The 17,129-nt window shown below is 39.8% G+C and overlaps 1 protein-coding gene across 1 annotated transcript in view; it reads left to right on the top strand.

Moving 5' to 3' along the window:
* ZNRF2 (zinc and ring finger 2) overlaps window positions 1-17,129 on the top strand; it is a 53,786-nt gene that overhangs the window by 28,981 nt on the left and 7,676 nt on the right. The window contains exon 2 of the mRNA XM_030968137.1: window positions 2,315-2,410. Coding sequence (XP_030823997.1) covers window positions 2,315-2,410 — 96 coding nt within the window. The remainder of the gene's footprint in view (window positions 1-2,314; window positions 2,411-17,129) is intronic.

Below are 17,129 nucleotides of genomic sequence, written 5' to 3'. Positions count from 1 at the left end.
TTTGATTTTAGTCATGTTGAGGTGTAGCCTGCTGTCCTGGTTTAGGGCAGATCTGGAAAAAAGCCTCTAAAGGGGTTCCTCTAGAAAGCAGATTCAAGTGGCCTGTCCCCCAACTGCTTCAGGAAAATATTTACTTGGAGAAAAGTGGAAAAAACCCTTTTTATTTAACTTGCAAAGTGTTCACCAGCAGAAAAAAATGAACAATGCTAAACAACAAAACCTCTTGCTGCTCTGAAGAGATGATAAATTCAAAAAGTCTTCTTTGTGGGCTGTAGCTCAGCTCACTCAGTCTGTTGCCAGTCCCTCCAGGAGCGTCCTGGGCCTAGTGGGCCACAGGTGTGAGTGAGCTCCTGGTGTTTTTCTGGATTCTACAGTCCACAGTAGGTTTGAACTGTTCCAAGAAAAAAAAAACAACACAGTCCAGGGAACTTCACTGCCTCAGCTGGCCAAAAACTAACTAAAAGCAAAGGAGAGCTGTTTCTTGCTGTGTTCTGCAGACAACACACTCCAGGAGCAGGAATGTGGAGGAGTGAGTGCAGTTTCTGGAAACAAACTGCACACTTCTTCTCTCCCCCCTTCACTTCCAGAACCAGTCTTAAAGGTGCAAAACTTATTTCTGGGCTAAACAGACAAATGGGGATACAATTCAGCGCCATAAAGTCACTCCAGGACACCTGTGTGAAGGAGGCTACACGGTGGCTGAAAGGTCACTGATAAAGCTTTCAACAAGTAAATGAATGCTTTCGGCTGGTTTTTTCCAAAAGACATGTTTGGCTGCGCTATGCTTATTGATCTGTTGTTTGTAAAAAATGTGGGTTGGGGGAGGAGGAATGAAATCAAGAAGAGGAGAGCAGTGTTCAAACTGAAGTGTAAGATTGACACAAAGAATAAATAGATATGACTAAAATTGAAAATTGGAAGAAGCAGAACTGACTTTATCTCAGGAAGTGGTTTCCAGCACATGTTCAGCTGCTGCCCTGAGTTCCTTATGGTTGTTACTAGCTGTCCTTTGACTTGCTTCCTATTAGCTACCCATAAGAAATCATAATTTTCTTGATAAGGAAAGTGCAGTACTTGTATCAAGTGCTAATGCTTCAGGTTAGTTGCTTGATCTTCATCTGGATAATAATTAACAGTAAAGATGAAAATTCTCAGGCATCAGTTACTTAAAAGTGCAGCATCAAGTTGCTTGTCATCCTTGACTGACTTGGTTTATTGTGGACTCCCAAGGTTAGAAGTACAAAAGTAAGAGGCAACAAAGTAAAACATGTGGGAGCAGGCCCAGATGGGAATGCTGGTGGAAGGTGCAGTGACATTTTATACAGGCCTGCATCATTACTCTTCACAGCATCAGAGAGAAAGTTGTGCCTTTGTGCTGAGAGTGGATGTAGATTTGATGTTTTTGCTGGATGTTGTCCTATTGGACAATGCCTGTAGGTGTACTCCTTAACAGCTACTATGCATTGAGATCCCTGCTGGTGGTTTTTTTGTCTCTCACTTGTGTGTTAATTATTCAGCAGATCAAAATCAATCAGGCTCTTCTGTGGATTGTAAAAGTTGTCCAGCTGATCTTGTCCTTTAACTGGAAGATTGCTGTCTTTGACAGTGACATAAATTTAGGTATTAAGCACTTTTGTCATAGGCTGTGATGCAGTTGCATCACAATCCAGACTGTCTTAATTATTCTTTACCCCATGTTGCCTGAGGCAGTGACCTCAAAAGCTAAACAAGGTTATGTTTGGCCAGGATGAGAGCAGTCAAACAAATTCAGTGCTACAGGAAGTTTTAGTGATTCAGTAGGTGAGGCAACACCCCTGAGTTAATATTTTCCCAGGGCCCCAGACTGGTAAAAGATGCTGCAGCTTGTATGATGAGATGTAAAACCAAGATTCTTGGTTAAAGTTTCAGTACAATTCCCAGTAAAAATGAACATGTTAATTCAGGATTTCTGCACAAGTTCAAATCTTAATGGCTCTGTCCTCTGCACATTTGTAATTTCTGTTTTAGTATAGTCATATGATTTCTTGCTCCTGCCCTAAACTGTTCTTAAGTTGTTGAGAAAGTTTGTGTTCCAGAGGTGCTGACAGTGTTTCCAGTTGTCAACAGAATGATTTCCAGAAACAATGGTCCATTTTGAGATCTTCTAAAATCAAGGGAATCTTATTTATGTAAGAAATGTCAGGTCAAAACTGAAAATCCTCCAGGATTTCTTTTTTCTTTATTTTTATATGTGCAGAATAGCTTTTTGGCTTGAATATATATATTTGCTACATGGTTGAGTATGCTCACACTTACATATTTTTATTTTCCATAGGATTCAAGTGCCCTGTATGTTCAAAATTTGTATCTTCTGATGAAATGGATTTACATCTTGTGATGTGTTTGACAAAACCAAGGATAACCTACAATGGTAAGAAAGAAGTAAGCTGATAATTATTTATTCATTTTAAACATTAGTGTGATAATAGTCCTTTACTTAATAAGATATTCTGGTAACTAATTTGGTGGACTCATAAGTTATGTAATTTTTTGTGCTTGTAGTTTGTTTTCTAATTAATTCCTAAGAACTTAGTCTTTGTATACTGCATGCCAATATAATTTGCTGTGTGTCCTGCAAACATAAAATTATTCTTATTTGAATGTTTTTTTTCCATTTTTTGACCACTGGTCAGTGTGTGTTTATTGTCCAGTGGAGATATGTGTAGCTTACACCTCCTTTCATTTAATGACATCAAGTAGTGAGGTGGGTCAAGTGAGTCTCCTGGGGACTTTATTAAGGACTGTTACTTGACATGCTGTGCATTTGCACATTGTTCAAAAAAATTACATTTTTCTGGGAGGAACTAAAGAACTTCTCCTTTTTCACTTGATTCCATATGTGATACTTCATAAAGACTGGTTATATGTTTTTGTTTTTTTAATCAAACTGGCCAATATTAAATGAATCACCTGTAGTAGCAGTGTTTTTTTCCCCTACTACTAAGCTCTCCTTCTAGGCAAACTTTAATGCAAGACAAACAGGACTTTTGCCACTGAGATCAAACCTTTCTATCACTGTGGCTTAGGCTGACACTCAGTTCTACGGCAAGCACGAAAAAAGGCTTGAGGAAACAAGGAATTAGAAAGTCTTACTGAAATTTTAGTGCCTGCTTTGGCAGAAAATCTTTCAGTGCATCTTCAATGAGATTATTGTTCACCAGTCATCAGATGTCAGAATAGAATGCAGTTAGAAAGAAATTGTAGAGAGGAGAGGGAGCTGGGGTTTTTTTGCAGGTGAACAGCAAGAAGCTGAAAGTTGGTGCTCACAAGTTACATTAGGGAAAAATCTGATTCAGTGTTAAGTAGAAATGTGAGATAATGAGGGGGGGTCAAGGCACTTGAAGAGGTTGTGTAACCTCCATCCTTGACCTAGTCTAACTTGGTCATGCTTTGAGTGAGGGGCTGGACCAGAAGACCACCAGACATCCCTTCCACCATAGGTTATTTACTGCATAAATAACCTGCAGTGTCATGGGCTCTTTGACCCTCCAGGTACCTTGCTGTTAGGGTATTCTACACCGGACCACTTTATTGAAACAAGTCTTAAAGAATACCATAATGCTATCCAATACTACTGGCCCTTAATTGCAAAAATAATTTGAAATCATATGCTTAGAGTTGTGAAATCCATTTGAAAGCACAGTACTTAAGAAAAGTAAATATTTCTTTTTTCTTCCTGGTGTTACCACACATATATCTGATGAGAAGGTTGACTTCATCTAACAAAGGGGGCTTTTTTTCCTATTTATTTTTCCTTCTTAAATTCAGGTCTGAGCATTTTCCAAGATAAGGTGTGTACTGAGGGATGTTGGACATTGGAGAGAAGCACACTAGTCACCCCAGTCAGGGCAGGAAAATGCACTTGGGATCAGTTAGGGTAGAGCAGGAGGAGGCAGACTGGCAGAGAACGAGCTCTGGCACTAATCCACCTGATGGGGTGTGCACAAATTTGACTGAAATCCTTTTCCCCTGCAGCTTCCTACATGTACATATGAGTGCACTCAGCTGACTAACTTTTTGTTTGAAGATATGGCAATTATATAATGTAACCTCTCAGTAATGTTTATGATATTTGTTTGAATCACTGTGGTGATATATTCATATTCAGACTCCTTTTTCCATCTTGCATTGTTTCAGCTTACACACTGCTGGTTAGAGCCCCTTTGGGCCATTTTGTTACCTTTGCACAGTGTTTGAAGTCAACAGATGAGCAGAAGTAAAACCTGTGAGTGGCAGCTGAAGCCACTCTGGATAATCTGCAGCATGACAAAAGCGGTTGTGGGCAATGCAATAGGAGTTAACAGCAGCTTGTCATCTCTTGCCTTAGGAGTGTGTCTGCTGTACAGCGAGCCTCAGAAACTGATTCTAGGAAATGGTTATGTAAGTGTGAAATAAGGAAACTATCAAATTAGGTGGGCTGGTTTGAGAGAGATACTTAGAAGTATGGTCTCATTTTCATGCACACTTCAGAGAAGTGTGCATTGATCCTTGTGGCTCCAGTTGGTTAACTCCTGGAGTCACAGACTAAAGCTGACATTATAGCCTGTAGCTGGCTATTTAAATTACTGCAGCATGAAGAAATTGAGGATATGGCTTCTCAGTTGTGCAATGCTCAGTTGTTGCTTTGTGTTATAGTTGTGGTCCCTTTAATGAGGCTAATGAAAAAAATTAACTAGCAGGTTGGTAACTTAATGCTGCCATGATTTCAGGCCCAGACCTGTGTATGAATGTCTATGTGCATGCATTTTTTTCTTGTCTGTTTTCTGTTTGTCATCATAAGATCAGTGATGAATCGGCCTTTTTGCCATAGGCCAAGGGCATCTCAAATTTTGTTTGAGAGAAGAAAATATGCTGCTGTCAACTTTTGATACCTGCTTCCAAAATGGAAAGCATGTCTTTATGCTTTACTTTCTCATTGTTATCTTGGCCTCATGCCATATATACTAGAATAGAGCCAAGCAGGCATCATTTGCTTGTGTTGGTCACTGATATTTGCCAGTCCTATTATCACTAGAAGGGAAAATATCTTTTTTTTTTCTTCCTTTTTTTTTTTCTCCTCACCTTCTTTTAGCTCTTAGTTTTGTGTTGCAAGGAGTTGAAGGGAGCCTTAGACTTTGCAGATGCAGAAATATTTAGAGATTGAGCAGATGGATTGAACTGTGCTTATGTTTAGTTCTGTTCTAGATGTCTTTCCTCATGGTACTGTAAATGTATTAGTTACTTCTAAAAAACACCAGGGAGCAAATTGTATGTATTTTGTCCTTCTGAGAAGACAAACCTTCTTTTTAAATATGAGTCTGAGGCATACAGTCTCCCCCAGAAAAATGTTACAAGACTGCTTAGCTGTGATTTGAAGTTTAAATAAATTAATGAGTCCTCCCAGCCAATCTCTAATTGCTTTCTGAGCTACCTTTGTGCATTGCATTTGGCAGTTGAAAGGGTCAGTGAACTGCAAACTCGGGCAGCTGTCTGATTTACATGTGTTTTCTGAAAGAGTGGTCACAAAATTGTCTCAGTTCTATGCTGGAAGTTGTGCTGATTTTCATATAAATATATCAGTACATTTTATTAGTCTTATTCTTTCAAAATCATGTGACTTGCCTGCAACAGAGATCTCATTGCTGACTGAATTAGGCATTTTAAAAGAGCTCTTTCTTTTTTTCTGTGGAACTTTGTTCCACATTCCTTAAACTACTTGTGGTGTTCAGGCATGAACCAATATCTAGGCATTTTTATACAAAAGCTGGGTAAATGAATGGTATTGTGCAGAAAGCATCATGGTGCTTGGTGATGTTGTCTTTAAAAGCCTTTCCTAGCAGTTAGCAAATGTTTGCTGAGTTGTTGAGGAGCCAGAGTAGGTCCCATGCACTGGCTAACCACAGGTTGCCAAAAGCCAGTTTTTGAAGAAAGTGGGTTACTTGCTAGTTGACAGGTTTGTTTGGTTTTTTTTTAAAGGCTGCTAAAATATTATGTAGCTATACCTAATCCTTTTAGCTTCTCCAGAGTGTTAAATGAGGCCCCTTGCACCATCTTGTTCAAATTTGTCATGGTGACAAGCAGGGAGCCCACTTAGGGACTGCTCTGTGAAAGGTGTTGCTTAAATTGTAGCCCCATGTTTTGGTCAGATATGGGCATTTATGTAAATTTCCTCAGTGTTTTGGAAGGAACTTACCTTACTTAAACTCCTTGCTGAAGATTACAGGTGCCTGGTAAAGTTTAGATTTTGAATATAATTATTGTGTTGTTGCAATATTAATACAGCTTTTTTTCAGTGGAAGATGTTTTATAAAAAATTGAGGAGACACAAGAGAGACTCATGACTTCAGATGCTTTGCAACAAACATACCCAATATCCTCTGATGAAACCCTGCAGTTGGTTCTGAAATAATTCTGGTTTTCATTTTTAAATTCTTTTGTTTGTTTCTCAGCACACTTTGTAAGACTCCATTAGTTTTATTATGATTCGAGGCCCCTCAGAGGGCAGGGATAGCAGCCTGGCAGCTGGCCAGATGGGGCAGCCAGTGACCCTGGAGGGCTGGGGAGAGCCAGTCAGCTCACTAGGCTGGTTGGCTGGCCTGGCGAGCCGGCCTGTCCTCTTTCAAAAGTTTTGATTGAATTAGCACATTCCTGTGGAATACTTTGGGTTTCATCAAGTCAGCACTTTCTGTTGGAATGGTGTTCTACTGGAAACTTTCTGAGCTGATCTCCTCAAAGCTGCTCGCTCAGGAGTGGTTCTGCTTTGACATCAGTGCTGCTCTTGCTCAGACTACTCTGCGTTTAATTCACATGTGGCAGTGGGTCTGACTTTTGGGCCAGCATATTTACTCAGGTTCATTTTAAGGGGAAAAGCTTTCACTAGTGTAATTCAGAGAGGAACAATGTCGAGACATCCAGTGCATGAACTGCTGAAGGTTTTTTCCTTACTTGAAGTAAGGTCTTCGTAATTTTTCTATTTAAGTTACAATAAGTGAATTTTTTAGACCTGTCATATTAAAAAAGAGCAGGAAATTGACATCACAGATAGCAGGGATTACAGATATGATTTTATATTAAGAGTTTATCCAATTTCTTTGAAATTAAGAATTAATGTGTGGAAAACTGTTATAGACAGAATATTAAAAATGAGGGTATGTGTACCAGAAGGAAAAACAGGAGTGGAACTCAATGTGCTCTTCCTCTCTGGCAATGTACTTTGTTTTCTGGAGTGTTTGCATCACCAGGCACAAATAGTGGAATGTTCCCATGCTGTCTAACCAAATTCACAGAATCACAGGATATTCTAAGTTGGAAGGGACTCACAATTGGAGCACTGAGTCCAACTCCTAAGTCCATGAACCACACAGGGATGGAACCCACAACCTTGGTGTTATTAGCACCATGCTCTGACCAACTGAGCTGATCTCAAACTGACTTGGGCCACAACAGTGCAATTGATTCAGATGAGCAAGGATGCAAAGCAGGGTTTTGTTGTGATTTAAACACACTTATTTTTGTTCTAAATTGGTTTGAGGTGTTGTGTCAAGTTTCGTCTTGAGAGGAAAGAATTTCTTGCTGGGGCTGCCATATGCTGAGGCCTGTATGTGAGCAGAATCTTGAGCTAGAATCTGTGTAAGCAATAATCCTCCTAGAGGAGTTGTCAGCATTGAAATGATGGCCATAACATGCATTTTGATCAAGAGCAGAGACTTAAATACTGGCATGAGTCACCTAAGGATTAAATAAAAATATTTTGGAAACATTCTTTGTGAATGGGGCTCACCTAATTTTTAGGTCAATTAAAGTTCCAACCTTTGTTGATTGCTGCCCGTTTCAGCGTCTTTGGGGTAAGATACTTATGTCAGAACTTGTTGAGCTCATATTGCTCAGTAGAAGGAAAGAAAAACAGTGCACCTTAACCTAATGTTTGAAGCACCAAAATGCATGATTCTGGTAGTCCTGCCCACTGCAGTGACTTGATTTGCTTGGTCACTTCTGTGCACCAAGGGAGAGTATTCAGCAGGGCTGATGCTTTCAACTGTTTTGACCGATGCACTCAAAACTTCAGGAATGAAAAGGATTATTAACTTCAAGTTAATTTCTCTGCCACAGTTCCTAAGATCATACCTTGAAAGACCTTGCAAAAGGGCATCTTGCCAGTCTGCCTGGAAAAGCTTAAGCCTTCCTCCTTGTCCTCATCCTTTAATAGGACTAGACTTTTAGCAGAGCAGTACAAAATAATGCTCAGGCAGATCAGTTATTTCATTCCACTTTATCCAAGATGTAAAATTCTCCATAGAATTTCTCGATTCTGTAATTTTTAAAGTTTAACAAGATTCCTGGCTAAAAGTTTCTAGTTTCTTACTCTGCCCTAGGTGGTTCTGTGCTCTGTCCTCAGGGATGCTGGGGAGGCAGAAGAACATACTTTAAAAGGTAGTTTAACAGAACATGTAAAAAGACACTTATCCCCTGCTTGCAGTTAAAATAGTGGTGTTTACTCTTCCTTTTGATCTTGTGTTCTCGTGAACATCCTCCAGAGTATGTAGGAGGTTCATTCAGTTTCCCCAATGCTCTAAAACTGTTTTCTTCAGTAGTTCTTGAAAATATAAAAAACTGTTGAACTTTGAGATTTTTTTTAATGTGGTGACAGTAGAACATTATTATAGTAAATAAAATTTTCATCTCAGACATTTGCACAGATGTTCTTCTGTGAATTAATATAATACTGGCCCAGACTTCTCATAACTTGTCTTGCAAATCATTGTTAGATTTGATGAAGGAAGAGCAATTATGTTTAAAGTAATGTTTGATTAAAATATATTGACTGGTTTGTACTTTCTGCCTTGAAGAATTGTTGATAATGTTTGGACAAGAGCAGACTTTTACTGATGTTCACCAGTCTGGGCCAAAGATTGCTATTTGTCCAAACCAGACTGCCAAGAGGAACAGTGGCAAACTTAATTTCTTCCTCTCTTTGTTCAATAAAGCTGTATTTCCTTCCCAACATCCCAAACCTCTCCTTCAACAGTTTTTAGTGCCTCACAGAAGAGCGTCACTGCAAAAGCAGCCTGTTATATTTCAAGTTTGTTGGGAAGGGAGGTTGTTCATCTTGAAGAGTAATGCTGACAAATGTCACTAAATAAGACCACACTGTAGTTCAATTTGTGCAACCTGTGCCTGTCTCCTAAAGGGAGGAGGTGGGACCTGCTTCAGTGACCCCATTCCAGCCTCAGTCACTGGATGAACTGGGTCAGTCTCTTACAGTGTGGAGTTGCAGCACTTTTAGAAGCTGCAGTCTCTTATCTTTCCTCCACACCCACAAACTGTCAACCCTTTGCTATGGAGCCAGAAAAGTAAGCTGTGTGTTTGTATTGGTGTGGCTGTGAAGAAAGCTCATCAAATGGGAACACAGTGTAACTGACAGGGAAGTACTTTGAATGTCTGGAGCAGCAATTCCCAGAACTGCAGACTGCCCCATTTATCTCTGCAAGGTATACTCATGCAGATGTAGTGGTGGTGGTTGAAGTATCAATATTGCTTATTGATTTACTTTACATGCAAGAGAAATGATATAGATTTGTAAAGATATAGATATAGATTTGTAAAGAAGCAATGACAGCTCACTTTCATGGTTCAGGTTGGAGATGCTCAATTAGATGATGCTGGATTTTCTTTCTACTGTAATGAACTAAAGTGGACATGCTTGGATCCTGCTGAGAAGGACGCACTGCAGAGATCACACCTATTAATATCTTAAACTTTTCTCTGATTTGTTGTGCATGTGACTTACTCTTCTAACAAACCTTTGGGGAGAAGTATTTTCTGCACACTTTCCCTTCAGCCAGGCCTAAATCTGCTAGACTGAACTTCCTGTGGCAAAGCCATGGCAAAATAGCTTCAATGTCACCTAATACTTAATTCAGTTCTTGAGAGCAGGACAACATTTTTTTCTCAGTACACTGGAATTGCATTTATTTAAATGCATACCTGTGCCATGGGAATATTGTGGATAAATACAGTAAAGCTTTTGACAGCTATAGAACAAGCCCACTTGTTTCTGGAAGAAACAGAGAAAATGGGATCATTCATGTGCTGAATAGCTCGTGTTATTTCTTTTGCTTATATGCCACTCCTTAACCCCAGATACCGCTGTTGCCTCACTGTTGCACTGACAGCGCTGCTGAAGTCAAAGGACAACTCGTGTCCTAGAAAATGACAGACACACCTGTGAACCAGGGCCGCAGGGAACATGTGCGGGTGCCACGGGGAGGGGACCGCCAGCCGCTGCTGTGTGCTGTGCTCGCTTACATAATGGCAGCGCAGGGCTGCCTGCAGCAGGGCTGGGGACAGCTCTGCCCGCCGCTGTGCTGTGATACGATGTGCTGTGCTGTGAGTGCACGCCATGTGATGCGGGCAGACGGAGCTACCTTCCATGCCTCGCACTTAATCAGTCTTTAGCTCTGAGAGGTCATTCAGAGGATGTCATAAATCGCGTCTGCAACTGCTGCAGTCTTGTGACTGCTGCAAACTTAGCTCCAGGGGAAATAATGCTCCTAGCTTTGCTAGTTTTCTGTGGTAATTCTGCAGTCTTTAAAGCTGATACCTCTAAAACCTTAAGATTTTACTCATTTGCTAGCAGCAGTCTGCCTTTTTTTTTTCCTTAGTTGCCCTGTGGAAACAAAACCTTGAAAATATCCCTTTTCTAATCATAGAAAATGGATTTCATTTGCTGGATTTTGAAATAATACTACTAGAAATCATTAAGTCTTAAAAAATAAATACCAGAGTACATCTCACTGATCTATGTAGGAATTTCATTATATTTCTTTCCCTAAATTTCTAATTTAGGTGGCCGATAGCTTTTAGAGTCAGAGCAGGTTCACTGATCTCGTCTATTATGTAGAGGATTCGTAAGGACGGTAGGGCGAGCATGACCAGCACTATGGCTGGTCTAATTTCTAATTAATTTCTAATTTCTAAATTAGGAACTAATACAGATTATTTGCAGATCAGGACTTTCTCCCCTCCCCCACCCGCTTTTTTTTCCCCTCTAAAGTATGAAAGAATAAGAGCTACTCCTTCTGGCTCAGAAACTGCCCCGAGGGCAGATCAATTAGAAACTACTGCCTGAAATGTCATTTGTAATTTATTTTTTTTCTTCAGATTAAAATCTTGCTTTAAAACCTGCTGCCCTTTGATTACTTAAATAGTCCTGTGCTTCTGAGCTGCAGACTCAGCCCTTCAATGCACAAAAGAAGTCAGTCCAGCTTTTGTAGGGGATTCCAGTGATAAAACAAGGCAAACTCTTCAGAAACAAGCTGGATGAGAACTCTATCTAGTGTGGTAGAGTACTCTCACTTCTAAACTGGGGATTCTTATCACTGCTTACACAGGGGAAAGATTACCAGTTTCTAGTCTAGTTTCTTGTATTTTTAACAAAATCCAGTGATTCTAGAACAGGATGTAAAACACCTACTGACACAGGTACAAAATACTAGACTTGCCTATTCTATCCTCCCGGGGGGAACCTCTTTGCTCCCCAAAGTTTGCATGACTTTGTCTCACATGGTTATAGATTTGCTCAGGTTCAGAAATAACCCCAAGTTCTAACACACAGCTGAAACATGAGAAATTTCACTGGTGTTTAGTGCTGAATTATATTAACACTCATGAAACTTTGTTAAAACTTCCTCATAAAAACCTCAACTTCCATTTTAACCCTACACTACCAGTTTATCTGTAATTTAAAGGCTTATCAGATTTTCATAATTTTGACCGTGTTCCTCATGCCCTCCTTCCTTGTGTGTAGTTTAATTAGGTACTATTCATGTGTATTGTTAGGTATTTGATGGCCCCTGTGTAGCTAAGCAAGCATGTAGTATTCACTGTTAATTTTTAGCTCATAAATAATGTTTATTTTTTTGGAATGAAGAGGTGGAGGAAGGAATTGTTTGGTTAACACTTAGCTTTTTTCTTCTCCCAGTTCCAAGGAAGTCTATTTTAATCTATGGTTTTATTAGCTGAAATCATGTCATAATGGTGTTCAGGAGTTTTGATAGCGTCTAAATTGAAAAAAACAAGGAGAAAAAAAAACTTTAAATGACTGTAGAAATACACTGCCAGATTATGGGCATGTAACTTGGAACATGGCACTTGGTCTTTTAAACACATCTTCCATGTTAACCTTTCTGTGTTATTGTTTGTGAATTATCATGATTGAGTACTGTTGGAATTGTGCTTGTTTTTTATTTCACTTAGTCACTTTTAAATTTAAAGGAAGGTTTATTGATGGTATCTCTTTTTTTGTGTGTGTGTTTGGTTTTTTTTTTATCCTCTTGCAATTCAATAGCTAAATACTTAGTATCTCACTGGGGTAGTAATAACCTGTAGGTACCTGTTAGCACCAGAAATACTGTATCTCTATGCTTGCTGCAGTAAATTATAATACTGGCTAATGGGTTAGTGTAGAGTAGAAAAACTGAGATAACTTTGAAAACTCTGACTCAATATCTCATGTTATCAGAACCTTTGCATTCAGACACGTTTTGCATTCCATCTATATCACAAGGATAATTGCATTTAAAATAGGACTAGCTTGTAAAAAGCAGTCTGTCCGCTGCAAGCAGAAAAGACAGACAAGTAAAAATTATGCAGTGATTTATATCCTTGTCCCATGTATGCCATGTTAACACCAAACATTGTGTTAATCTGGAGAAGGCTGATCTGGAGCCTGCTGGGAAAAGTACCTTCCAGGCCTAGCACCTGGCACTGGGATTAATAAGCCAGACTTCATGCACAGTGGGTTTTGGCATCAGTGTTTTCATTGTCTGTTGCTTGGTAATGCATCCTATCTTCCCTAAGAATAGGGTCTTAGTCACACACACCTGCTTTTTCTCCCCCCCTCCTGTTTTACCTTAGGCTCCTAGTTTCATCTTTCGTGCCATCTCCCTGTGCACTCATTTTGCATCAGATCAAACCAAACTCCTCTGCTTGCAATGAGTCAGTTACTTGGCCAATGTTAAAAGACTGGAAAAAAGATTTGGCAAAACTTATTGTGCTTAGGGCACCTGCAGGAAGCCTGGAATAGGAACCTGAAGAAGGACAAAGTGAGCAAAACATGGAATCAAATCCTTCATCCAACTTCAAAACAAGTCACCATTAAAGTAACCCATAGTGCCCAGACTAATAGGATAGATAACTTCATCTGAGCTGCTTCTTTTCATCCCCTCTCTCTGCCTCTGTTGTTCAGGGACACTTCCTGCCCTACCCTTTCCTTCTGTGAAGCTTTCTAATGTGCTTGTTTTATCTGTCATGTGAGAGTTCTCACGCATTTCATTAGGTCAGTGTGTCCCCATCACGCTCCTAGTTCATTGCAGACCATGAAGAATGAAACATCTTATTTGAAAATCTTTGCAATGCAATTTCTCTGGCTTCCGGCTGTAATTTCAGTGATGGTGAACGATTGAAGACTTACCATTTGGAAAACTTTTCTCTGCAATCTTTTAGGTCTTCTGTTACACTGGGGATAAAACAAATATAGTCACTTAAAGAAGCTGACAAAGCAAAAGGGATTTCCCAAATTCAGTGGGGATCTTCTAGAACTGCCACATCAACATCCTGCACTTGTGAGATCTTATCCAACTCAGATCTTTCCTTCAGCTTGATCAGACTGTCATCTTCTGTTGTTTCCTCTGCCACATCCGTGCTCTGCCTTACCTGCTAAGTTTTTAAGAACATTGTTGGTGATAGCATCCAGTCTTGATTTGCAGAAGTTGCTCATTTTAACAGACAGCATCTGAGTGAAATATTCCTTCTGACTGTAAAGTTATGGGAAGAGACCTGTTTCTGCACTGTATTTGGAAGGAATTCTTCACCCTTCCCCTGACCACAGTGGTAGCTTTTCTTCATGAAATCATTAACTCAGATACCAAAGTGATTTACTACCAGAAGAACCTTACATAGATAAATATTCTTGGGGTTATATGCCTTGGTGTGATTGGGTGCTTTTTTGTTGTTGTTGTTGTTTTGGTTACTTGGTTGAGTGATTGGGGTTTGTTTTGGTGTGTTTGGGTTTATGTTTGTTTGGGTTTGGGTTTTGGTGTCTTTTTTACCTTTGGTAAAGAAATTATCTGCTATGCAAGGCAAGCTGGAATTCAGGTCTCTCATTTTTCTTGAGTGTACCCTGCATGGTAACCCTGCCTGTTACTTAAGCAGAAACTGTGGTTCAGCCACCTTTGAACTGGATTTCTGGCCTGCAGTCCCAAGTTTTCAATAGACCTAAGATGATTTTTCATCTGTCATAGCAGTTTCTTGGTACTGGTATAGATTGGTGGGTATGCATAAGCAGCACTTAAGTATTTTGCTTTGTTTTACTCCTGAACAAACAAAAATGATAAAAGATCTGCATGTGTGGATCCCACACTTCTATTCTTTCTTGCCTGCTTCTGTAAGTTACTTTCATCCCAGCTCTATTCTATCTCCAGCTCCCTGGAAGAAAGGATCTTCTCTAAATGCAGCAGACTCTGTCAGCAATACAATCTGGTTGCCTCTGGCCATTTAATCAACCACTCCTCCTTTTGTAGCATACTTGTGGTGCAAGATCCTTTTTGATGGTAAAGTCAGCCTTGAGAAGTGTAAATCATTCTTCCCTGATGGAGCCAAGGAGGATGGATTCTCCAAGTGATCCTTTCTTTATGCTGTTTCCTAAGGTATCTTGTTTTGCTGCTGTTTTGTTTCTTGTGGGTTTGCCCCTTTACATGCTGCTTTTAACTCCTGACATTCAAGATTAACGCTCGATAACCTGAGAGGTCATGTAATACTGGTGAAAACCCAAGAAAACAGCCTGAAGGCAGCTTCCTTATTCCATGTGCTGCAGTGAGTAGCTTTGTTTCAGGCAGCATGTGCTAGGGTACACAGTTCATGGTGGGATTTCACATGGGGCACAAGTTTGCTATGGCTGCATTCAAGACTTTTTCACTCAATCACCTTCTGAGAAGACAAGATTTAAAGTATTGTCTTCCAGAAGCAATGTTTCTGACAGGAGCGGGGTAAGCCTCGGGACAAAATACATCATGCCAAGGAAGACACTTCAAGAATTAGATACCCCTTGGGTTATTCAAAAAACAAATATATGTCAGTTCACTTGAAGTGATGGGTAAGGCTGGCAAAAAGTCTTTTTACATCATGTTCTGGAGGACAAGACTGTTTATTTGTGGTTCAGTTATGAACAGGTGCAGCTCTTTGGCTCATACCTAGACTAAAATTTGGCAATTTAAAGACAGTACTTACAAATGTGGTGAATGGAATTTATCTTTAGTAGTCAGTGCAACAGGAGAAAGTTATTTAGCTATCTTGATATTATTTAATGTCCAAAGGCATCTTAAACTGCTGACTCATTGAACAGACATTGGAAAGACTTAAGCAGAAGTTTTAGAGTCAATCAGATAATTGTATTGAGAGCAAATCTTGAATTACTATGGAAAGGCATAGTCACTAGCAATAAGTCTCAGGATTGGAGGACAAGACATTTCATGGCCAGTTGGGCTAATAGAATTTATCTAGTATGAATACCTATTTCACCCCAACACTCTGTCAGCAGTGTAAATATGGACTGAGAAAGCTGGTACGCTGATAACAACAGCACAGGAATGGCTGTGGATGTGGATGCTTGGAAGTGAGGAGCTTTATTTCTCTGACTGCTTGGCCTTTTTTTGCAAAGTGTAGCTTTTCACTGGAAGCCCTGAGGTGCAAACTTGACTTTGTCTGCAAGCAAGATACCTTAATTGGACATTGTATCAAACCTGTGTTATTTATACTTGGGAGTTAAATTTTGGGTTTTATTCAGAACCATAACTTGTACTGGCACCCTGTATCATATAGCTCCAGCTAGGTTTCCCTTGTACTAACTGAAGCTAAATCTCTCTACAAAAGAAGTCAATTTTCTTCAGTGTGCAAATCTTTCTGCCTTCTATATTAATTAGCTACCCGGATACAATTCTATTTAGTTAAAGTATGACTACACAACACAGACTTTTTTACTCCTGCTCACTTAAATGTATTTCTGTCACTACTGTTTCAGTTTTATCTTTATCTCACTAGAAGTGTTTTTTCTCTGCCATAGACCTGATTGTTATCTGTCTGAACAGGAAGCATCTAGCTATTTCTCAGAATTTACTAAGCTCAGAAAGTCCCACAAAAATTTGAATCCAGTTCTTCAAATGTGGGTTAGCTAAGAAACAATGAAACTTCTGTAGCCATCTCCTTCTATCTCAGACTGGTGTTGCTACACAAGTATTGCCACTTAGGCCTAATTCTGCAAATATTTTTCTTGTGTGACTTTCCCTTTGTTTTGCAAGCTCCCTCCCCTTTACTTTTGTGTTTTAAGAAGAGGGAGCACCAAAGACTGTAGACAATGTGTGTGCAGGAAGTCTTTGATGATGGATATCTGTTTGTACATAGCTATCTCAGTCCTGGACCAACACTGAGCAATGTGAGAGGGATGGGGAAAAGGGGAAAACAAGGATAACACTTGGACTTTGAGTAGGAGATTGTAAAGGGCTGCCACGTTGCAAGGGCTGAGGAGTGAGATGCTGAAAAACATCACCACACCCCCCAACCCAGCAATTCATCAAGCACTTTGTCGGTATTTGATGACATGTCACATTTGTTGCAGCTTGTTAGCTTGCTTTGGAGAGGTTTAGGTTTTTAATATTGTGGCTGGGAAGGTATTTGTGGCTTGCTTAAGTTCTAGGTATTATCACATGAGTCATGCAGTGCTGTTTGGGGTAATTATATGCACAAAAAGTTACCACCTGTGCTTGTTTGATTAGCACAAGGGTATGGGGTTTTTTCAGCAGCACAGAAGGGAATTTGGATTTAAGTTATTCACATGCTCAACTTTGTGGTGTTGTGAATCCTGAAAACTGCTTAGCTGTGGTACAAGTTAAAATATTGGATGTTAAATATCTTCCCTTTTAAATTTGATCCAGAGGAGGTGGCTTATTCTAGAGCAAAGAGAAATCTTTCTAGTTAGAAACCCACTGCTTCTTCACTATCCTGCTGAGGGTAGTGAATTTCCACTTCTGGCTGTGAAGGCACAATCTTCATAGGTGAAC

The sequence above is a fragment of the Camarhynchus parvulus genome, chromosome 2 (genome assembly GCF_901933205.1).
Source record: "Camarhynchus parvulus chromosome 2, STF_HiC, whole genome shotgun sequence".
In the NCBI taxonomy this organism is placed as follows: Eukaryota; Metazoa; Chordata; class Aves; order Passeriformes; family Thraupidae; genus Camarhynchus; species Camarhynchus parvulus.
This window is presented reverse-complemented; position numbering and strand designations above follow the sequence as displayed.